This window comes from Pseudomyrmex gracilis, unplaced genomic scaffold (genome assembly GCF_002006095.1).
Source record: "Pseudomyrmex gracilis isolate BER0280 unplaced genomic scaffold, ASM200609v1 scaffold_41, whole genome shotgun sequence".
NCBI classification, from domain to species: Eukaryota; Metazoa; Arthropoda; class Insecta; order Hymenoptera; family Formicidae; genus Pseudomyrmex; species Pseudomyrmex gracilis.
Window position 1 is genome coordinate 850,323 of NW_018020625.1, and position 23,342 is coordinate 873,664.

General features: G+C 37.1%; 6 protein-coding genes across 12 annotated transcripts; 4 read left to right on the plus strand and 2 right to left on the minus strand.

Moving 5' to 3' along the window:
* The first annotated feature begins 15 nt into the window (after positions 1-15).
* LOC109852998 (endoribonuclease Dicer) lies at positions 16-9,139 on the plus strand. The gene is made up of 25 exons (XM_020424687.1): positions 16-440; positions 577-769; positions 907-1,084; positions 1,174-1,413; positions 1,546-1,837; positions 2,019-2,095; positions 2,213-2,316; positions 2,412-2,550; positions 2,720-2,850; positions 3,059-3,299; positions 3,430-3,678; positions 4,161-4,430; positions 4,564-4,740; positions 4,838-5,042; positions 5,178-5,499; positions 5,592-5,965; positions 6,117-6,244; positions 6,309-6,440; positions 6,584-7,099; positions 7,232-7,429; positions 7,639-7,720; positions 7,850-8,070; positions 8,177-8,348; positions 8,416-8,491; positions 8,790-9,139. Exons 2-25 carry the CDS (start codon positions 597-599, stop codon positions 8,947-8,949), a joined length of 4,857 nt encoding a protein of 1,618 aa, XP_020280276.1. The 5' UTR covers positions 16-440; positions 577-596; the 3' UTR covers positions 8,950-9,139.
* A 469-nt stretch (positions 9,140-9,608) lies between these two features.
* Positions 9,609-11,259, minus strand: LOC109852999 (microfibrillar-associated protein 1). Its single transcript, XM_020424688.1, has 2 exons — positions 11,077-11,259; positions 9,609-10,974 (listed from the first exon to the last, which is right to left on the minus strand). Exons 1-2 carry the CDS (start codon positions 11,171-11,173, stop codon positions 9,698-9,700), a joined length of 1,374 nt encoding a protein of 457 aa, XP_020280277.1. The 5' UTR covers positions 11,174-11,259; the 3' UTR covers positions 9,609-9,697.
* Positions 11,260-11,829: 570 nt separating this feature from the next.
* LOC109852971 lies at positions 11,830-14,293 on the plus strand. 3 transcript variants are annotated; one of them, XM_020424639.1, is made up of 6 exons: positions 11,830-11,918; positions 12,059-12,249; positions 12,370-12,548; positions 12,618-12,776; positions 13,194-13,560; positions 14,131-14,293. In XM_020424639.1, the coding sequence occupies exons 2-6, from the start codon at positions 12,078-12,080 to the stop codon at positions 14,280-14,282; spliced, it is 1,029 nt and encodes a 342-aa protein (XP_020280228.1). In that variant the 5' UTR covers positions 11,830-11,918; positions 12,059-12,077; the 3' UTR covers positions 14,283-14,293. The 3 variants fall into 3 exon arrangements, with proteins under 3 accessions (XP_020280228.1, XP_020280229.1, XP_020280227.1); XM_020424640.1 differs by lacking the exon at positions 12,059-12,249; XM_020424638.1 differs by lacking the exon at positions 11,830-11,918 and having other exon boundaries at positions 12,007-12,249.
* A 192-nt stretch (positions 14,294-14,485) lies between these two features.
* Positions 14,486-17,368, plus strand: LOC109852972. Of its 5 annotated transcripts, none has more exons than XR_002250066.1 (6): positions 14,486-15,653; positions 15,762-15,976; positions 16,055-16,127; positions 16,223-16,309; positions 16,397-16,637; positions 17,282-17,365. XR_002250066.1 is itself a non-coding variant. In XM_020424642.1 (6 exons), exons 1-5 carry the CDS (start codon positions 15,430-15,432, stop codon positions 16,581-16,583), a joined length of 786 nt encoding a protein of 261 aa, XP_020280231.1. In that variant the 5' UTR covers positions 14,486-15,429; the 3' UTR covers positions 16,584-16,621; positions 17,282-17,368. The 5 variants fall into 5 exon arrangements, 3 of the variants coding, with proteins under 3 accessions (XP_020280231.1, XP_020280230.1, XP_020280232.1); XR_002250065.1 differs by lacking the exon at positions 17,282-17,365 and adding an exon at positions 16,810-16,900; XM_020424642.1 differs by having other exon boundaries at positions 16,397-16,621; positions 17,282-17,368.
* On the minus strand, positions 16,816-18,575 carry LOC109852970. Its single transcript, XM_020424636.1, has 6 exons — positions 18,298-18,575; positions 17,914-18,126; positions 17,617-17,798; positions 17,318-17,516; positions 17,044-17,218; positions 16,816-16,947 (listed from the first exon to the last, which is right to left on the minus strand). The coding sequence occupies exons 1-6, from the start codon at positions 18,523-18,525 to the stop codon at positions 16,838-16,840; spliced, it is 1,107 nt and encodes a 368-aa protein (XP_020280225.1). The 5' UTR covers positions 18,526-18,575; the 3' UTR covers positions 16,816-16,837.
* A 446-nt stretch (positions 18,576-19,021) lies between these two features.
* LOC109852990 (ATP-dependent RNA helicase DHX8) lies at positions 19,022-23,342 on the plus strand. Its single transcript, XM_020424669.1, has 2 exons — positions 19,022-19,191; positions 19,305-23,342. The coding sequence occupies exon 2, from the start codon at positions 19,340-19,342 to the stop codon at positions 22,991-22,993; it is 3,654 nt and encodes a 1,217-aa protein (XP_020280258.1). The 5' UTR covers positions 19,022-19,191; positions 19,305-19,339; the 3' UTR covers positions 22,994-23,342.

Genomic DNA, 23,342 nt, shown 5'->3' on the forward strand with positions numbered 1-23,342 from the left:
CCTGAACGCACCCATAGTAATCATTTAAAGTTTCGATTGGTGTGCATTTATTATTTCTATGTGCGTCCAATCAAATTCTCTCGTTTTATTAAGTAGTTTGCGAAAGTGCTGCCAATATTTGATAGATATGAAATTTTTACGTAGGTGTTGGCACACATTGTGCAATATTTATGATTTTTAAGATCAAACGGGAATGCCCCCGGACTATGTGTCTGTCGTGTCGGATATCTAGTTGCAGGATATGAGGAAATTTGATCCTGTGAGAGCTTGCAAAGGTGGATCGTTCGACTGTTTCGTTTGTTTTTTTTTTTTTTTATTGCTCGATAAGTTTTGTTGGAGATAGATTGTGCGAAGTGTAACAATTGACCAAAAAGAGGGAACATATACGTGCCGACAACGCACATTTATATGAGCCTACTAAATTTTATACAAGATAGAAGGTATATTATTATTTATTTTGACAAGAATACTGTTTTTTTTTATTGTTGTGTCAAGGAACTAGATACAGGAGTTTAGATTTTGTTGTTTATCTTATATGAGCATACACGTAACGATGCGCCTTGATTTTACACGTAGGCAAGTACACAAAAACACTCATGGAGTCAACAAACGATAGTCAGTCCAACAATGAGTTTACACCAAGGGCATATCAAATTGATTTATATGAGAGAGCGATACAGAATAACACAATTATTTATTTGCCAACTGGTGGAGGGAAAACCTATATCGCTGTTATGCTTCTGAAGTATTTGAGTAAAGATTTACACATGTATGTTTCTTCTTTTGCACGTAATATTTGCAATTGATACATGTGTCTTTTTGATTACAACATCTCATGTTATTACTTATATACTTTATATGCTTTATTAATGTAATATAAAAAAAAGGTTTTTCTGTTCATTTTAGACCTTATAACGAAGGTGGAAAACGAAGTATATATATTGTAAATACAGTTGTCTTGGTGATACAACAAACAGAATATTTAAGAAGACATTCAGGATTAACTTGCAATGGTTATAGTGGAGATATGCATGTAGATTTTTGGAGCAAAGATAAATGGATAACTGAAATAGAAAACAATCAAGTACTATTAGATTTACACATAATAGTTTTGATCCAACTAAATGCAATAGTTTTTGATTTGGCTACTAAATGGAATGTAATATAATCTAGGTTCTAGTAATGACTTCACAGATTTTTGTGGATTTACTTCTGCATGGGTTTATGACATTAGATAAAGTAAACTTAATTATATTTGATGAATGTCATCGAGCTGTTTGTAACCATCCCATGAGACAAATCATGCAACGATTTGAGGATTGTCCAAAAGAGCATCAGCCTAGAGTGTTGGCCATGTCAGGAACATTATTAAATGCTAATGTAAAGTTAGATAAAATTGAGAGTACAATCAGGGTAAAGACTTTTATTATATTATTATCGTGCACGTATAAGCGTTATTATAATATGTAATCTTATTTTCTCTTTTCTCTTTAATTTGATGTTCACAATGAAGTTTCAGAGTGTTCTCGTATTTTTTTTTTACAGACTTTAGAAATAACATTTCAAGCAAAGGTAGCGACTGTTGATTCAACAAATTCTGTTCAAGGCTTTTGTACAAATCCAAAAGAATTTATTGTCAAATATGAGGAGTATAAAATTCCTGCAATGGTAGAAAAAATTAATTTGATGACGGAAGAATCTTCAAATATATTGAAAAATTTAACTTTTTCTATCGATTTAATTTACTATGAGTCTGCTCCAGAATTTCGGCCTAAAACAAAATGTTCCAAATTCGAGTCCATTATACGTGACATAGGATTGGTTGCTAAGCAAGCAGGTAGTCACTTTATTTTCATACTATTATTTTTATATTTCGAGAATACTAAACTTTTGTGATATGCTTTTGATTATTTATTACTGTGTGTGTGGTCTTATATACTTTTCACTGGATGTTTTTAATAGATACTCAATGTGCATAAGATTCTATTTAAGATTCTATTTAATTTTTTTACTTATAGGCATTTATGGCGGTAGTAAGTCAGCTCTGATACATATAATTCAACTGGAATGTTTGAGAAAAAACAGTGATGATGCGGTGAGTGTGTAACTCTTGACTAGAATTATTAATAAGATTTTTCTGATGACTTACACCAGCTTGCATTTATTCGTAATTTTTAATCTCTTAATTTTAATGATTTATTAATTATTTCAGACAGTAAATGTCGTTCTGGATTATTTAATTACACAAGTGATGTGTATGATGAAATTATTTGAAAATGAAATGAAGAATTTTACAGAATTGGACCAACTATATAAGTTAGTATAAAATAATGTCAAAACAAAAATAATTTTAAATTAAAACCGACATTACCAAATATGTGTATTTTTTTAAAATAATATAAAATTTTCAGATTTACTTCCGATCAAATTCACAAGTTATTTGATACATTGAAAAAGTTTAAGGAAGAAATGTCGAAAAACCAAGAATTTTGTTGTATTATTTTTGTCAAAGAGAGATTTACGGTACAAGTGATATATCACATATTAATCGTGAGTATATTACTTTTTATATCTTGTTTTATTTAAGTACTTATGACTAAGTAGTAATTTATAATTAATAATTGTCGTCGATGTTATATAAGCTTTTTGAAGTAATGCAAAATTCATAATATAAGAAATTACAAATAATATGTTATTACAAGAAAATTATATGTTTTAGAACCTGTCCGCGTATGATGAGCAATTCAGTTTTCTAAAGCCTGATTATATACTTGGATTCCAAAATAATCCGTACAAACAAGCTTTAGAATCTTCATACATCGCAAAATGGAATAAAGAAGTATTGAAAAGGTATTAACTCTGACTCTTTACTGTTTTGAAGCAATATTGTTTAATATTAGTAACTTGTGGATTTTTTTTTTTTTTTAAAAAGCCAAGTTTTCTCATTAAAAGCTGATATTTTTTCCTACACTATTGGAAACCAAAAAAGTGAATAATAACCAATTTGATTTAATTTTCGAGAGACGCAATTTTAACTGGAAAAAATACGTTTCTGCAGATTTAGAACTGGTTTGTCAAATTGCATCGTAGCAACTGATGTTATCGATGAAGGTGTGGACATACCAGCTTGCACATTGATAATACGATATGATCTTCCTACGGATTTTAGAGCGTATGTTCAAAGTAAAGGACGTGCACGTCACAATATGAGTCATTATGTTGTCTTGATGCCAAATAATGATGTTTCTTTTCTTAAAAAATATGAATATTACAAATATACAGAAACACGACTAAAATCGGTAAACATCTACTTTCTTATATGTAAATGTTTGTATTACACATATATAATTCTAAAATATACAATATATATAAAATATGTTAACACATAATATATTTTTGTTTTTTTTTAATTCTCTTTACGTCTTCCAGAGTTTGATAGGACAAAGTGATCTGCGCTCATTGCCTACTGAGGATGATATTACAAACGTTTTGTATTCATATGAGATTGAACCGTATATTGTAAAGCGAGATGATACAATAATAACTTCTCTTACGGCTACGGCCGCGGTTATCTTGATAAATTCATATTGCTCTACGCTAATGTCATCTAAGTTTGTTCAATTGGTCCCCACTTGGAAGTTATACAAGAACGAGTCTTCAGATCCTCCAACGTTTAAGGTACTGCAACTATTATACCAAATTGTTTGCTTTTTACAAAAACTAGCACAACACAGGCGCGCGCTATTGTTATTTTTATTTAACGTGTTGTGTGAATACAACCTGTCACCGCGATGACAGATAGTATATACGTCTTATAAACCATATAATACACATATGAGAAATGTCAGAAATAACGCATGAAAATCAAACTCAAAAAATAGTAAAAGAGAGAAGTGGAAAAACAACACGTGACTAAAGTCAAGTGACAGGGAAAAGGGTAAAAAAGAGAATATTATATATATTATATTATATATATTTTCATTATTTACTCTCTCGATCTTACCGATTCGATTCGACTCGATCAACCAATCAACTAATCGGCTACGCGGAAAAGAGGCAACAATAGATGCGATACATTCTGCTCCAAAACGCGCACTTCTCGGTCCAAATGACTTTTTTTTATATAGGACACAGCGTTTATTGAACGAATTTGAATTTAGGTATCTCTCCGACTTCCGTCAATATCACCTCTGAAAACCGAAGTCGTAGGTGATTATATGAGTAGCATAAATGGTGCTAAACGATCTGTCGCTATGAAGGCCTGCAAAAAATTGCACGAGATAGGCGCACTGACCAACGAATTACGGCCCGTATGTCCAAACACTATATTAAATCTGACAGATTCTTCCTTATTTCCAAACTGGATAGACGAAAAAGATTATTCAAATGTTCCTGGCACGTATAAAAAACGTCGGGAACATAAATTGGAGGCAAGTGAACATTTTTACAGAAATGAGAGATCGTACATAATGTTAATGTTGTGATATATATCTCTTAACTATTTACAATTCATTATTTTCTGTTTATTTAATGAAAAATTGATTAAAAATGTTGCCCGTGCAGTATCCAACAGTATTATATGGAGCATTTCCAAAGTCTTCCAAACAATTATATCTTCACATTCTCCATTGTATTCCCACATATTCTGTGATGGATTACGACAATAGACGTGTGGTTTTCTACGAACTACTTAGAAACAAAAGCGGATTTGGTATCCTTTCCACAACAAAAATGCCGCTGGTAGAAATATTTGCAATTATTATAAGAAACTAGTTGTTATTATAATGTATATGTGCTATTTAAAATTGCAATTGTTTTCTTTCGCACACTTTGTTAGATACCAACTTTTCCGCTTTTTATGAAGGATGGAAATTTAAATGTCGATATAAAATCTAATCATTCAACGATGACATTAAGCGAAAAAGAAATTGAAATGCTAAGAAAATTTCATTTCTTATTGTTTAGCGAAATCATTCCTGTTATTAAATGCTTTATGATCTTCGATAATGATAATCTTGAAAATTCCTTTCTAATTGTTCCGTGTAAGTATATATATATACACACACACATATATGTATATATGTGTGCGTGTTGAGTTGCTTGATCTTATAATAATATATAATGTTGCGTATATATTATATATTTGATAAGATAATTTTATTTTTCTAATGTTTCAGTGGACGATAATCAAAACATAAATTGGGACGTTGTTGGGACATATCAACATTTAGATCGAATTATGCCTTCCAAGCCTTTTTGCTTCAAAACTAGCGATTACGACTTGGCTTTAGTCACTCCAACTTACAGGGGATCGGCGAATGTTTACATAGTTACACATGTGTGTGACGATCTCACTCCCGAATCACCTTTCCCTAATGAAGACTTTGACACTTACACGCATTATTACAGAGAAAAGCACGGGTTACGTATAGAAAATTTGCAACAAGCGATGTTGGAGGTAAAACCGATACCAGTGAAAATTGACTACATAAAACCGAGGTATATAATTTTACTTGTTAAAAAAATAATTTTAACGCTGACACATATCTCTTTGCGCGTAAAATTGTAATGAACTTGCGCGCAATTCGTAGAAAATCAGCTGGCAAACAGGCGAAGTATAAGAAAGCAGACGACACGGTGGAGGATCTTCAAGAGCATTTGATACCGGAACTCTGTTGGAAAATAAACTTTCCAGCTTTATACTGGCTGAAGGCGACCACGTTGCCGTCTATTCTTCACAGACTCTCTCAGCTTTTGATCGCGGAAGACTTGAGACAAATTATTACAAAAGAGACCTACTTGGGAACATTGGCGGGACAAGAATGTTTAGCATTAACATTAGAGACAGATGTTGAAATATTAAAGGATGACGATTCTATCAATGAATCGGACTTAACGTTAGATGATTCGATTGAAAGAGTACCATTGGACCTACTGGATCTAAATAATGTGTACGAATCAGGTGGTATGTGTATATAAAATAAAGATCACAGCGACATATTTCATCTTGTATCTATTGATATAAATTCCATTAATATTCGCATTTTTTTCTGTGGGATTCTGAGATGTCGTTTTTCCGTCATTCAATACATTTTTGTTTCCTATTGCGTCGACAGATTGTAATCCGTGCGAAGATCAAGAACCTCAGGATTTATACCGCAACATAGAACATATTCAAATGATCGATATTAAATATTATAATTATTTTATGTTTACAAGAAGTAAAGAAAATAATAATCTTCAGGTGAGCAACAATACGATACATGTATATAAAAAATTTCACATTTTTCAAACAATAATGTTTATAGAGACAGAAAAGTATGAACAATAATATCGGGCAATATATAGCAAGACAAGTGATATCAACGCCGTCGTTGACAATGTTGTCGTTTGAGGGAATGTCTCACGTACATGGTCCTAGTGCGATAGAGATCATGCATGTAAGTTTATTTCTCGTATTTTATATGTCACACGTGATCTGCCGCAAGTGCGAGTAAACATGCCAGTAGTGAATATATTAGACTGTCACTTATGTTATATCAAATTAGGATATCAAAAATTTTTTGTTTTTATCGAATTTCAGGCACTTACCACCAAACTCGGCATAGACATGTTCGATCTGGAACGTTTGGAAACCTTGGGCGATTCCTATCTGAAGTTCGCCACGTCGCTTTATTTATTTCATAAATTCCCGTATTTCAGCGAGGGCTACCTGACAGCGATCAAGGGAAAGATAATTGGCAATCGTAATCTTTATTACTGTGGCGCTAAAAAAAATATTCCGGGTCGCATAAAGAACGATGCCTTTGTGCCTAGGAGCAATTTTATTGCACCCGCTTACACGGTGCCACGCTTATTGCAAGCGCAATTACTCGAGGATTCGGTGGCGCCGAACGTGTTGTACGAACTTCGAATACCGGAGGAAGAAAGATTTTCCGGACACACGAGCGAGGATACGCAAAATTCAATTCAGCAAATAGTGAGCGGTTGGGACAAAGGGGACACGCAAACCGGGTTCGAACATTATCTCGGTGTTCAAATTCTGTCCGATAAAACCGTAGCAGACTCGGTAGAGGCGTTAATTGGCGTTTATCTCAGGGTAAGTAAAAAAAAATTTATACATTTTTAAGTTAAATTATAAATATCTCATAATGGATAAAAAAAAATGATAGCGTTAACAAATTAACGCTATGTGACAAGTGAAACGCTAAAGGAATTCTTTATTTATTAGAGCAACGGCATAGTAGGCGCCGCAACGTTACTCAAATGGTTCGAAATATTACCGGACATTAACATAGACATATTACTGAACACAACTCCGCTCAAACCCGTGTATTACACTGAGAATCTTGCTCTCCACATGCCATGGGCAACGGCTTTGGAAACGCGGTTCAATTACAAATTTAAAGATCGAGCTCTCTTGCTGCAGGTAATCTTCGTTCGCTAAAAGCGCGCATTTGCAATTCATTTATTTTTTAGTTAATTTATTATATTCTTCAATCACATCCGTGATTCATCGTACGTTTCATATTTAACTTATTGCACGCGTAATTTTCGTGTATCTACACAATGTAGCAAAACATTGAGATATTTTTATATATCCGAATCATAAGATTATTTTTTATTTTTTTTATTTAGGCATTCTCGCACCCGTCTTACACAGCCAACAAATCAACCGATTGTTACCAAAGATTGGAATTTCTCGGGGACGCTGTTTTAGGTAAATATGACAATTTGTTGTTGCAATGTGTGTGCACAATTTTTTTCGAGTTTGTTTTCTTTGTGTAAATTTTGCAACGGAAAATAAATCTGTATTCTTTTTTTTTTTTTTTTATTTTAATTATTTCAGATTTCTTAATTACATGTTATATTTATGAAAACTGTGGAGGTTTGACCCCTGGCGAACTCACTGACCTGAGATCCGCCCTGGTCAACAACATAACATTTGCTTGTTTGTCCGTACGATACGGTTTACATACCTGCTTGTTAGCGTATGCTCCAGTATTACACGAAGCAATAGATCGCTTTGTGAAATTCCAAGAAGAGCGAGATTATATAGTTAACGATGAGGTACGTGAAAAAATATATTAACGGTATAAGAAAGGTACATAACTATATCTTATTACATAATCTTAATTATAAATTAATTTCTTTTTTTTTTATTTTTTAAATACAGCTATTGTACGTGTTACTCGAAGAAGACGACTGCAATATAGCAGAATATGTTGATGTTCCGAAAGCTCTCGGAGATATATTTGAGTCTTTAGTCGGAGCGATTTATCTCGATACCGGGAAAAATCTAACAAAAGTTTGGGAAATTGTCTATTCTGTTATGCACAAAGAAATTGGTAAGAAACACGTACGTAATATTTACAAAAGTATATATTATTATTAACTTGTGTTTTCTTTTTACAGAGGAATTTAGCAGAAACGTTCCTAAACAGCCAGTACGCGTGATACACGAAACCACGGATGCTCGCCCTAAGTTTTTGTAAGTATAATTGTTATATTTTTTTGTTTTTATTTACAATTTTGTACAGTTGATCGAAAAAAAAAATTAACTTTGTTTTCATGAGTTTCAGAATGAGCTAAACTCGCGGTACACGATTGAGATCTACTTGAAAACACTTTTCGCAAAAAACTAAATCAATTGTCTCGCGAGTTTGGTTCAAAATGCAAAAGTTTTCACGCTTTTATATCGCGCGATGACTATTTATATTTACTTTTATTCTAATAACATTTGTTCTCTTTTACTCTCGTAAACGTGTAATTTATTATATTGATTACAGAGAAGCGACATCGGTTGAAGGCACTAGCGTAATTATGGTGCCTTTAAGAATAATTGTTGCCGGAAAAGAGAAGATTTTCTATGGTTTTGGAAGTAATAAAAAACAAGCTAAATGCGCCGCGGCGAAACAGGCGTTAAAAAGATTGAGACAAGAGAAATAAAAAGATAATTGTTTATCTCAACAGATTGCCAGTATATCCGAGCAGAATGTTAAAAACAGATCAACTTTTTATACATGTTTCCCATTATGCTCGTGCGCCAGCAAAAAGTCCGCTGACATTATTATTATTTACATGTTTATACGGCATTTATTGAAAAAAAGATGATAATTATTATTGTTATTATTGTATTACTACACTACTACTACTATTATTATTATTGTTATTATTGCATGTTTATATGCTATATTTTTATAAATTTGAAATATGACTACATAAAAGTCACGTAGCACAAAATACAGTATTTGAGATTGGAAATTAATCAATTTTGTTTCATTTCCACTCGCTTTTGACTGCTGGTTTTTTCTTAACTAGCAGACAGAACAAATATGAGAAGGGATTGCGAAGAGAAAAATTTATGTACGATGCGGTCTCGATCAGTCTCAATGTTACCGATCGATTCCGCAACTTCCAGAAGTTGAGACAATTGAGAGAAGAACCAATATGTTAATGCAATAAAATACGTTTTTACAGATCGCGCTTTGATACCGCTCAAAGTTGATGTCAATTATTCGATCACGTATGAAATTTGTTTTTTTCTCTGTGAATTTGTATATTTGCAAGCGATATGTTAAATTTAAGATAAAATTATGTATAAATTATAATCTTGTGATATGTAATATTATGCTGGAAAAAAAGAAAAAGAACAACATAAAGTGCCATTAAACAATTATTGATGTATTCGAATTGTTCAATTTTCAGCTTTTCTTTTTTTCAATGAAGGTCGATCGAAAACTTGTTTCATTCCGGCCGCTTGATTGTTGTGAAATTTGAGATTTTGCGCGGTTTCCGATATCCAAGGCGAATCGAACAGCGTGGTGTCCTGATCCACCAAGTGAGTGTACTTGGTTCTACCGCTACGTCCGAAGTTCTTCACTTGCATGACCTTCGGCAAAATTGTCTTGTCGAAGTGATCCTCCAAGGTCGCGCCGGAAAAGTCGCGTTTGAATATGGAGTCGTCCTTGTCCAAATAGAACGCGCCGCGATGATAGTACTTCTGCAAGAATTTGTACTTTCCTTTGGCCGCTTTGTTGGTGATTATCTTCGGATTCAATCGCGCCTCTTGTCTTCGTTCCTCCTCCGTCATGTTGCGAATACGCTCGATTTCCAAACGTTCCTTCTCGAGTTGTTCCCTTTCCTCGCGATCTCGCTTTATCCTCTTCAACTCGCGTAGCTTCCAAGCCTCGTACTCCACCTCGTCGTTCTCATCGTCCGTGCAAACGTCGTTCAGTTTGCTTTCTTGCTCGCTGTTACCTTTGTTGCCCATCTGCGTCTCCTTACGCACCGCTTCCTCCACCATTCTCAGAGTCTGTCTCTTCCGTTCCTCAGCCAGTTTTTTAGCTTCCACCTCCGCTTGCTTCTGCCGCATCGCTTCCTTCTCCTTCTCCATCACCGTGATTCTGTCTTTTTTACGAACAAACACGGGTTTCAATCGGGGCCCGGTCTCCTCCTCCGAGTCTGTGTACTCCTCGTATTCCGAGCTCTCGTCCGAACTGTCGCCCGTTCTCTCCTCTTCCTCGCCCTCTATCAATTCTTCCTCCGCTTCCTTTTTCGAAAGCACTCGCTGCTTGAGAGCCTCCCGTCGTTTTTCTATTTCCGAATCTGACAATTCCTCGTCCTCCGACGAATCCGAGCTCTCCAATTTGATCCTCTCTCGCGTTCTCTCCAACTCGATCTCGATCAATTCGGGCTCGTGAATGTGTCTGTGTCTTTCCGTGCGTATCTCGGTCTGCGCCTCCTTCTGTTGTCGCGTCAATCTACGTAAACGCGGATCGTCTTCGTCTCGATTTCTCGAGTGCGAGTGAGCGCTGATCTCGGTGACAACTTCGTTATCGTCGTAAGTTTTGTGCACTCGCTTCTCCAGAAAATCCTCCTCTTCCGATTCCTCGTCCGAACTCACCGCCGCGTAATTTGGTCGTTTGCCCGAGACATAACGATGCACCTTCACCTTTTTCATAGACAATTCGCCTGTAAACACGTAACATTTTCTTAAAATGTAAAATAACACAATCTATTGAAGATAACCTATTTGAATTTAATTTTGAACCCTCATACAAATCTTCAAATTACCTTTGTCATTCTTCACAGGCACAGCACCCGCTGTGCTTTGAATTCCCATAGGTGCGGGCGCCAAGGAATTGTTCGTCACAAAATAGTCCATCATCATTTTGATGACTTTGTGTTGATTATATTATTCGCGATTAACTATCGTTGATTGTCGATGCCAGACGCGTTGTTGGAACCACAATATATAAGAAATGTGACAGACAGCGCGCGCACATAGCAGTACGGAACAAAACCAAGTCAATTGCAGAGAAAACATTTTTATTCACTGAGTTGCTGTGCGTAGTTCATGCAAGCTTTGAAGAGAGCGTCTGAGACGTTTTTTGTCACATGACCAGTCGTGAAAAATGAAATACGCCCGCCATGGGCGCGCACTCGCATGTATTATTACAAAACATAAAATCTAACAAGGGGATTTTATACAAAACTTCAAACTAATCTTCAAAAATTACATGTTTTTCTCTTTCCAGAAATTAAAATCAAATATTTGTTTATAATTTATTAAAAACAGATTTGTTTTCTTTTCATTCATGTATAAATAATCATAAAAATATAAATAATAATATAATAACGTTCACGGACACATTTACAAAGTGTTGCTTAATTATTGAAATTTTTACAACAGAATGTTTATACGACAGATTTTTGAGTTTCGTATCTTTCAGGTCATTGTGCACATTTATGCTGATTCAATGATTATCATCATCGTGAAGTGAGGCAATTTAAAGCGATACGGACAATAGTTGGCGATGAATGACGTCCGGCCGGCGTCAGCATGGACCATGTTTTTCTTCCTGGTTCTTTTGACGCTCGAGTCGCGTTTTATTACTGGCGAAATAAAAGACAAGGTAACTCATTCTCGAAACAAAATGCAACTTTTTTGTTATCGCTATTCCTGTATCACACAAATCAGAGTTTTTATGTACTTACAAATTATGTTGAACTAACCATTTTTGCATTGGATTTCTAATGACATGACATTTGATAGGCGCGAGTACGTCCGTATAATGGAGGCGCACTCTTCTCAAAACATTGATCAATCAGATAGACGAGATTCCGGTTTTACGACAATTAAGTCACGCAATAACAATAAAATCTCTCCTACGGAGCCGGAAACACAGTTCTCGTGTTCTTTGTACATTTCGTGCGCTCAAAAAAGTCTTCAAGATCAAAATTATGGTAAATCAATTGTACACGTGTAAACTCAATTTGCGCGCAAAGCGCAAATGAGCGGCGAATATAAAAAGTTGATCTCAATTTTAGAGATTCAATGTTATATATTGCTTCGTAATTGATTAGATTGTTGCAAGTTGCTGCAGTCTCATCTCGAAGAAGCTATCGTTGCTTCTGAACCGCTATCGGCTTGGCGTGTGTCCGACACTCCGTGTGGCTTGATAGCCGCTTTTGTTCGAGAAAATGACGCCGAAAAACTATTGCAACGTGCCGATTTAGCTCGGGTTTTCGGACGACCTGTGCAAGTATGTGCGTGCGCCATGAGTTTACGTAACGTATTATTTTTTGTTGTTTCAATTGATTTTCATCATCAGGTGGCGAGATTCTCGGCGAGAGATTCCCGTTACCGTCAAGCCGTGCTTTTACGAGACGTACCGTGGGCTATTCCGCTCCAGGATATATATTCAGCCTTGGAAAAGCAAGGAATCGTCCCTGCGAACATTGAGCGTTCACGTCATTACGTTCGAGTGGAAGTAAACAACTAGTTTTACGCATATCTTTCTACACTATCTATACTCATTATCCTCTAATTGTTTCCGATAAGCACTTCTGCGCAACACTTCTAACCGTTAAGTTAGAAATGATAATTTTTTATTGTTGAAGTTTTTTTTTACCACACAGTACAATGTATTACGTTAAAAGCAAGTAATTTTTTAAAAGAAGTAAATGCTGTTTTACATGTCCTCGTCGATTCCTTATCGCCTATTAATTGCTAACTACGTTTGATAAGTTTATCTGTTGCATCATAAGCAGTTGTTTTTTATCAGCAAAAGTAAAAATAGAATAAAAATTTTTAATAACAAAAAATTATCGCTTCCAACGTAACGGTTATACTTATCGAACATTCGTTATGTATAAAATTAATTTATTCAAATTGCTATCTCTGATAGGTCCTTGATGCAAATCATTACGAAGCTTTGCTGCGTCAAGGTCTGGACTTCTTTGAAGTAGCGCGCTTCAATGCAATCCCGGAACGCTGCTGGCGTAGCGGCACCGTACGTAACGCGTATTCCTCCAATGTGCTTTCGCGATGTTCGCCGATGGACGATAGGAGTAATTCTTCAGATACATCGAGCGTGTCACAAACAACGGACAGCGTGCTGCAATGTTACCGGTGCCAAGGTTTCTGGCACGTTGCCGCTAATTGTCGGCATTTGCCACGCTGCGTCCGCTGCGGCGAGCCGCACAGCGTCGAGTTTTGTTCCAGACCGCGCAATAATCCTGTGTGCTGTCATTGTTCCGGTCCTCATCACGCCGGTAGAGAGCCCTTCTCGCGTCTCATCGCGAATCATCTCTCCTTTCTCGCGCTTACCGATCAGATATAAATTGACTGAACATGCTCGCGCGAAAAAGCTTCCGCGTTGAATGCGAGTCGTTTGCCAAGTACTTAAAGCAGATTTCTCTTCTTTCTTTTTTTTTTTTTTTCTAACTGCGCTATATTTAAGGATAGAGAAAGCGCGAGAAAATATTTCAAGCAGAAATGTGCTTATATGGTTGTTCTAGCTTTTCCAAGCCCATATTTTTCTCCAACAGAGAAGAAAGAATTAATTCACATAATAAAACACATAATATATAATTTATTTGTACACATTTATATTGTCGTACGATTGACAGTATATATATCTATTATTGACTGTTTTTGCAAACTGTTTTTTTTTTTTATACTTGTGCTATATTAAGAAGTAATTTCTGCTTTGTATTATACCTATCGGCATGCAAAGATCCCTGTACTATAAAACACATCAAATATTGAAATCGCTTATACGTAACCGTAGCATTCCGCTCATGCGTCGTATGACTATAATACCCTTTCATTTTTCATTACAGGATATAGACAGTGCCCAGTTAGATTGCAACTGTCTAACGCAACTCCTATGAGCATTACGTTGAGCACGACTCGTACGGGGAGCCAATATTCCGCAAATATAATCAACAAGTCCAACTCCTCGTGCCATTCTCTGAGACAGGGTCGCTGTTGAAGATAGTTATTTAACACACAAAAAATTCCACGCGACTTACATCAGCTTACTTACTTATTAATTTAGAGAAAACTGCTTTCGCCAAGGTTTTGAAATAACCATTTTAAACAACATCGTGTAATATTGTGCGTGATATTGCAAGATGTGTTTGCGAAACAATCCTCGCGCAAGTTACAACAAAAGTGAAATTTTATCATTTGTTCACGTAGCCTGAAAAAAAAAAAAAAAATTGTAATCAGATTGACGAAAAAGATTCGTAAACAAATCTCTGTGTCTTCGCTCTTTCTCTCAGTTCTGTTCTTTCGCAAAAACATTTCTAAACTACGTATAATAATTTATACGCGAAGTACACAGAATTTTACAAACTTGTAGTTTCTACTTTTTTTTTTTTTTTTTTTTTTTTTTACATAAACTCGTATGTGTTACTGTAACGTCCTACTTTCTTCGTCCTAGTCCCCTGAAATGTAGGTTTCCCCCACCGTTATCTACTGCAGTATCAGGTATACTTTGTTATATTGAGAGAGGGAGGCAAGGAAGCACATGAAACACATTGCTTTTATACTTTTAGTTCGATGTTGATTCCGTTCCGTTCATGTACGACTGGTATATGCCGGTGCATCATAAATTTACATGTTAAGTACGTTACGTGCCGAAAAATTGACCAGTGACTCTCGATCAAATTTTGATACGTATAAAACTTTCGTATTTTTTTTTGTTTTTTAAAATCTAGTTTTTGTACGGGTATTTTGATGAGATCCGTCAAGATAAATCATAAATCATATTTTTATAAAAATGTAGCATACGGCAAATAAAACATCGGATAAAACGCGAAACGGCGCAAGTTCGAGATTTCTTTCAAATATTATATTCTGCAAATAAATAAAACATACATTTGTAATGTGAACATTTTCAAAATTTCCTTTAAGGAGAGAGAACGCGACTCGCAATAAATAATTGAAAGCAATGTTTTTTTGTGCCTCGCGTTTAGAAATTTAACTAGAAAATTCAAGCACGGATGAGTATTGAACTTGGCACACTGTGGACATAAACTTGAACGTACGTTGTAAAGAGAAGAAGAAAAAAAAAATATGAAGAATATAAAAAATATATAAAAAAAAGAAGACCGGAAGATATATATAATGCAAAGATGTATTCGGTGTGCTTGACGGTTTTTCTTGTCGTGTCAATATGCAACTTGACCGTCCAGCAGCCAACGTTTTTCAGAAGCACATTCAAAGGACTAAGCGGTCTCACACCGAGCGCTCTCGTGAGTAATGAGATAAGAGCGGTGTATTATCACGAACAAACAGTGGCGGTGGTCGATCTCGGTCCGAATAACGAATTACGAGATTGCAATGTGATCGAAGTATAGTAAGTGATTGCACACAGATTACTAAATTACAAAACTTAAAAAAGTCAATTTTTTCAAAATTTACAGTTTTATCATTTTTATTTATAAAGCATTGTTGATCCTTTCAGCGAACCGATCGAAGCTATCCAGGTTCTACAAAACCTGTCTACGACTTTACATCCACAAATGGTGTCTTTCCAGGAGATAACGAGACTTATGCAACAGTGCGAGCTAATAGACAGTCTCCAAGTGGAAACCACGTCCACTTACCCTACAAACACACTGAGCCGAGGAACTCGCATAGCTGCGAGCTCGATCACTCTGTTCTCCGGTATCTTGCCAGGTTAATCAATTTTATGTGACTTTTTTAATTCTGCGCGCAACATTTTATTTATTGGTAAAAATCTAATATGTATTCCAGGCACAAAATGGTGCGGTACGGGTGACATAGCCGAAAATTATCACGATCTAGGTGATTTACCTCACATAGACAGGTTGTTTTCAAATGATAATTCTGACTTGTTTACAAGTTTGATTTAAAAAAAAAACGAAAGGAAACAGCTAAAATATATAAAATTGTGTTTTTCAGGTGTTGTCGTACCCACGATCTTTGCCCTATAAAAATCCGAGCTCAGCAAACCCGATATAATTTGACTAATTATTCACTGTACACTAAGTGAGAGAGAAGTTTATACATTTACCTGATAAAATTAATATAAAACTGGTTATTCTCGAAACAATCAAATATTTCACTATTTCACAGATCACATTGTACTTGCGATAGCGCTCTTTATCAATGCTTAAAAGCTGCCAATCATCCGACGGCGAATTTGATGGGACAAATATACTTCAATTTCGTCAAGGTGCCATGTATAGAAGATACAGAAAAATCCCGATATTCTTCTTCAGAATCATCAAGAAAATTTGTATCTGTGAAGAGAGAATATTGACTTGATAGAATATACCAGACACACATTTTCTCTCATATGTACGTAAGTCGCCAAGTAAGTAATATCTCTCGTCATCCGAAAGTTAGGATAAGATTTGCCCTTATTACGAGAAACTCTATTAAATTTCTAAAATTTTATATACATGTATAAAAAATTTGTGTGTGCGCTACTATTGTAGACTTTTGTTTAAATCTTACAATCTTGTGTTTTGTTTTCTTGAACGTAGATTCCTTTTTGTCAACATCCGTTTGTGTTTATGCATAATGTTTAATTGAGAGAACAGCCTGATTAATTCTTGGCAAAAACTCTATAAGATTTCTCACATTCGCATTAATACCGGACGATCTGTGATTATACAAATTTCCTGCAACAATTTTATTATAAATAAATTACATATTTTGTACTTTTATCCTACATCTTTCTTGAGAACTTATTAATTACTATGCAATTACCAACTAACCTATTAACCAGAGAGTTTCCTTTCTGACGTGTATATATTGATGACATAACAATTTATTCAATAAAAGACATAGATCTTCCTGTGAATATTTTGGATTCTTTAGAAGAATATCAACTTTATCTTCTTCGCAAGAATTATGCAGTGTGTTAGCTAATATACGTATGGATGCTGTAACCTAAACCAGAAAAAGTTAAAATACAATTTCCATGTGTGTGAATTTTAATACAAACAATTCCAGAATTGTTAAATATAACAGAAGAAAGAAATTACAAACCTCACTGCAATGAGCTGTTCCATTGTTGGATGAAAATGTTGAATGAAGATAATCAACAACTTGAGGCAGAATGGAATAAAAATTTGTAGTGCATATTGCTGAAGAAGATAGTAAAGCTAACAACCAAATCGAATTTGGACTCTCATATAAAAAATTTGGCTTTATGAGAACTTGTACAAGCTCTGACAATTGATTTTCTCTGTAAATAGATCAGAAAGATATTGAGCTTTCTCCTACACAAATTTTATACTTATTTTTCTATTCTACTGTATACAAAAAAAATAAAATATATTACTTACGGTATCTCATAAAATCCCACATGTACGTAGTGTAAAAGTGCGTATATTACAGAAGAAAGAATAGAGCGGTCAGATTTGTGCAACAATAATATCAAGTATTTCAAACAATACTGTGAATGTAGAATATCAAAGGCCTTCTTGCTTCCTGCTATTAAATTACCAATTGTCCAAATGCAAACATCCTAAATAAAATAAAAAATGTATCTGTACACTTTCAGTTTCCAAACAAATTGCAAAGTAATACATTAGAAAAAGTGACTTAAATTTTTCATAATATTACTCGAGTATATAACTTACCAACAATGCATAGTTAAGAGTTTCCAACTCGGCAACCAGATACGAACTAACGGCTTTTCCCAGAGCTGTGCAAGCTTTTGTGTTTCCAAGAGAAATATTACAGCAGCAATTGGCTGCATACAATTGAAGAGTTGGATCGTTACCCGAAAGATGACTTATTAAACTTGATAAACTCTGATCTACTTTTAGAAAGGCATTTATATTTTCCTCAGACTGGATAAATGCCACATATAAACATAAAACATTATTTATGCGTTAGTTGTTCTCACAACTTACTATAATAATTTTGTTGGTAATTATGCAGCTTAGCTACAAATATTAACAATTTATGATCAGGAGATACCTAAACTGCGTAATTATCTTCTGTGTAATACTTCTGCGTACCTGAATAAGAGCATTGGGCAAATATCTGTAATCCTCCAGAGATAATCGTTGTTTTTTTAGAAGCTTTACTTTTTCGTTAATATACTCAACGGAAAACAGTTCGTCTCGAGGATACTCTCCTAAATTTTTGCGATTCTTGTTCCATGTTAACTCGCGATTCTCTTTTCGCTTCGTCAAAGCGGCTTCTCTCAATTCTACTCGCAATTCTGTTTCACTCATGTTTTGCATAAGCTGTGCACGATGTGATTTCTACATGTTGCGCGTTGTTATACCTAACCTAACCTGACCTGGCCTAACTTAACCCTAACCTAACCTAACGTACGATGTTCGTTCGATAATCGAAATATCGAATCGACGCTCAGTTCTGCTGAGAGATATCGATAGTAAAGTGGATATTTATCTATAGTACACGTGACGTATAGTATAGATAAAATGCGCGCATATGCGTAACTCTGAACGCAGCCATGAGGTTTTTTTCCCTGAACTGGCTGCACTAGTTCACAGTCTATCTTTTTCTTTCTAATATGGATAAAAAAAGATAGACTGTGAACTAGTGCAGCCAGTTCAGGGAAAAAAAAAACAAACCTATGGATTGGAATCGAATGACATATATAAAGGCTGCGTTCGGGGAGCGCGCTATCAGCGCTGTCAGCATCATTCTGTCTTTATTGCTCGTTAGATGTGAAACAAAGATAGACCTCCTGTTCACGTGACGTATCCTATAGATTTTTCAATACCGCCAGTAATAACGGAACAGGGCCAGAATGACGCAATAGCGCTTGATAGCGTGCTCCCCGAACGCAAAGCCAAAGTTGGGTGTTAAATAAAGCTGTGTTGTATCTCATCGTCGATTCCCGAAGTTTCCGGATTTCGCACAATCGAATACTTTCTCACGTAAGTAAAATAACTATCAGCGAATTCTGTAACCGAGTGCGGACTACCGAATTCTGTATGAAGAATTAAAATCAAACTCTGAGCGCAATTAGTATTGAGAGGTTATGTTTTAGGAAACCTTTTTTTTTGTACCATCAAAGAATTGAAGATGGAAGAGGTCACGAAGTTGGAACACTTGTCTCTGGTGTCGAAAGTATGTACGGAATTGGAAAATCACTTAGAAATAAACGACAAAGACTTGGCCGAGTATATTATACATCTAGCTGAGGAGAACAATACGTTTCCAACGTTTAAGAAGGTGCTGATTGAAAAGGGAGCAGAGTTTTCGGACTCCTTTATAGCCAATCTTCTCAGGATAATACAGCACATGAAACCTGCAAAAGTATCTTCCGAGAAGTCATCAAAATCCATGAACAAACAAGACGAATTGGCGCTCAAATTTCCTGCACTGGCGTTACCAAATGAGGATCCACGAAATTCGGACACCGCGAAAGATGAAGATATCGTTAACGATGTTATGGCCACTCTGGAAGCGGCGGCAGCAGAAGCAGCTGCCAATAAAAAGCAGTCTGCGGATACGGAGAAAAATAACAATGATCACAGTGAAAAAAAGAACAAACGCAGCAAAAGGAGTAGAAGCAGATCGAGAGACAGAAGAAGCAGATCGAGAGACAGAAGAAGCAGATCGAGAGACAGGAGAAGCAGATCGCGAGACAGAAGAAGCAGATCAAGAGACAGGAGAAGACACAGATCGAGATCGTCCAATCGGAAGGAACGGCGACACAGATCGGCACGTTCGAGATCTCGCGACAAAAGACGGGAGAGACATTCCGATCGGGAAGAATCGTCTCGCGATCGTAGAGACGGAAGACACTCGAAGAAACACAACAGATCTCGATCGAGATCTGTCGAGGATCCGGTCTCCATTGAACCGGAAGTAGGTAAAATTTATGCCGGTAAAGTCGCGAACATCGTGCCCTTTGGCTGTTTCGTTCAGCTGGAAGGTCTCAGGCGAAGGTGGGAGGGCCTGGTTCATATTTCGCAATTGAGGCGAGAAGGTCGAGTGGCAAATGCGAGCGACGTGGTTACTCGTGGTCAAAAGGTTTTGGTTAAGGTTCTCAGCATCAGTGGACAAAAAGTATCGTTGAGCATGAAAGACGTTGATCAAGAGACTGGCAAGGATCTAAATCCGGTGGTTATGAAAACGGCGGAGGAAGAGGAGAAGCATCTGCGTAATCCCGACAGGCCTACGTCCCTGTTGGAGCTTCAGGGCAACTACGACGAGGACGAGACGTACTCGAGAAAGCGCGTGCAGCGTTTGTCGTCACCGGAGAAGTGGGAGATCAAACAGATGCTTGCGGCCTCGTGTATCGACAGGAGCGAATTGCCGGAATTTGACATGGAAACTGGAATCTTACCGCGGGAAGACGATGAGGAGGAAGACGTGGAAATCGAGCTTGTCGAAGAGGAACCACCGTTTCTTCACGGCCATGGCAGAGCACTGGGCGATCTCAGCCCCGTGCGAATAGTAAAGAATCCGGATGGTTCGCTGGCGCAGGCGGCGATGATGCAGAGCGCTCTGGCGAAGGAACGCAGGGAACAGAAGATGCTGCAACGCGAACAAGAGATGGACTCGGTCCCTACCGGTTTGAACAAAAACTGGATAGATCCGTTACCGGATGCGGAGAGCCGTACGTTAGCGGCGAACATGCGCGGCATTGGGTTGCAAACGCAGGATTTGCCCGAATGGAAGAAACACGTGATAGGCGGCAAGAAGTCATCATTCGGCAAAAAGACAAATTTGACGCTGTTGGAGCAACGTCAGAGCCTGCCGATTTACAAGCTGCGTGACGATTTGATAAAAGCGGTGACGGACAATCAAATTCTGATTGTGATCGGGGAGACAGGTTCGGGCAAAACGACGCAGATCACGCAATATCTGGCGGAAACGGGATTCACCGCGCGCGGTAAAATCGGCTGTACGCAGCCAAGACGTGTCGCTACGATAAGTGTCGCCAAAAGAGTCGCAGAGGAATTTGGATGCTGCCTTGGCCAAGAAGTAGGTTACACAATTCGTTTTGAAGACTGTACCGGACCAGAGACCGTGATCAAGTACATGACTGACGGTATGCTTTTACGTGAATGTCTAATGGACCTGGACTTGAAGACATATTCTGTGATAATGCTTGACGAAGCGCACGAGCGCACAATTCACACGGACGTGTTGTTTGGATTGTTGAAGCAGGCGGTAGGTCGTAGACCAGATCTCAAATTGATCGTCACTAGTGCCACTCTCGACGCTGTCAAATTTTCACAATACTTTTTTGAGGCACCTATATTCACTATTCCCGGTCGTACGTTCGAGGTCGAGGTGATGTACACAAAAGAACCGGAGACGGACTATCTGGACGCCGCTCTTATAACTGTCATGCAGATCCACTTACGCGAACCGCCAGGTGACATTCTGCTCTTCCTCACCGGTCAGGAAGAGATTGACACGGCATGTGAGATTCTTTACGAGCGTATGAAATCACTCGGCCCGGATGTGCCGGAGTTGATTATTCTTCCGGTATATTCGGCTCTGCCCTCGGAGATGCAAACCAGAATATTCGAGCCGGCGCCACCTGGCTCGCGCAAAGTCGTCATTGCCACTAACATTGCTGAAACCAGCCTGACAATCGACGGCATATATTATGTGGTTGATCCGGGCTTCGTTAAGCAGAAAGTTTACAATTCGAAAACTGGCATGGACAGTCTCATTGTAACGCCGATTAGTCAGGCAGCGGCGAAGCAAAGAAGCGGAAGAGCAGGCAGAACCGGTCCCGGCAAATGTTACAGACTTTATACCGAACGAGCCTATAGAGACGAGATGCTGCCAACACCAGTTCCAGAAATTCAACGGACAAATTTGGCCACTACCGTGTTACAGCTCAAGACTATGGGCATCAACGATCTTCTGCATTTTGATTTTATGGACGCGCCGCCAGTTGAATCGCTGATTATGGCACTTGAATCGTTGCATAGTCTAAGCGCTCTTGATAACGAAGGTCTCTTGACACGATTAGGCCGACGAATGGCGGAATTCCCGTTAGAACCGAATCTATCCAAAATGCTCATTATGAGCGTTCATCTTCAGTGTTCTGATGAGATCTTAACAATCGTCAGCATGTTGTCCGTGCAGAATGTTTTTTATCGGCCGAAAGACAAACAGGCTTTAGCTGATCAGAAAAAGGCCAAGTTCAACCAGCCTGAAGGCGATCACTTGACCCTGTTGGCGGTATACAATTCGTGGAAGAACAATAAGTTGAGTAACGCCTGGTGTTACGAGAACTTTGTGCAGATTAGAACTTTGAAACGTGCCCAAGACGTGCGCAAGCAACTTCTCGGCATAATGGACAGACACAAGTTGGACGTAGTGTCGGCCGGTAAGAACACGGTACGCATACAGAAGGCAGTGTGCTCGGGATTTTTCAGAAACGCCGCAAAAAAGGATCCGCAGGAAGGTTATAGGACATTAGTTGATAGCCAAGTTGTGTACATTCATCCTAGTAGTGCGCTATTCAATCGGCAACCAGAATGGGTCATTTATCACGAGTTGGTGCAAACTACCAAAGAATACATGAGAGAGGTGACGACCATTGATCCAAAGTGGCTCGTGGAATTTGCGCCTGCTTTCTTTAAATTCAGCGATCCGACCAAACTCAGCAAATTTAAGAAGAATCAAAGACTGGAACCACTCTACAACAAGTACGAAGAACCAAACGCGTGGAGAATATCCCGGGTTCGCAGGAGACGTAATTAAACTAATTTTATACATATATGTATAATAACTGAATTATATATTATGTCAAAATAATCTTAATTTCTATGATACGATGTGTCTCTCTTCTTCAATATTGTAAATATTGTATATATATTTTTTGTGTTCACACTCACACATTCGCTTTGTTTAAAAATTCTTGGAGTTCAAATAAACACTATAGTAGCTATTTCTCTGTGTATATAGAGAATAAATATTCCAATAATGATCAATCCTTTTTTAGAGAATAAATGTTTCTTATATTAAATAAAAATACATTGGGGGAAAAAGAGATTAATATTTAACAAAAACAACATGTGTAGGGAACATTCACATTTGCATTTGTTTTTAA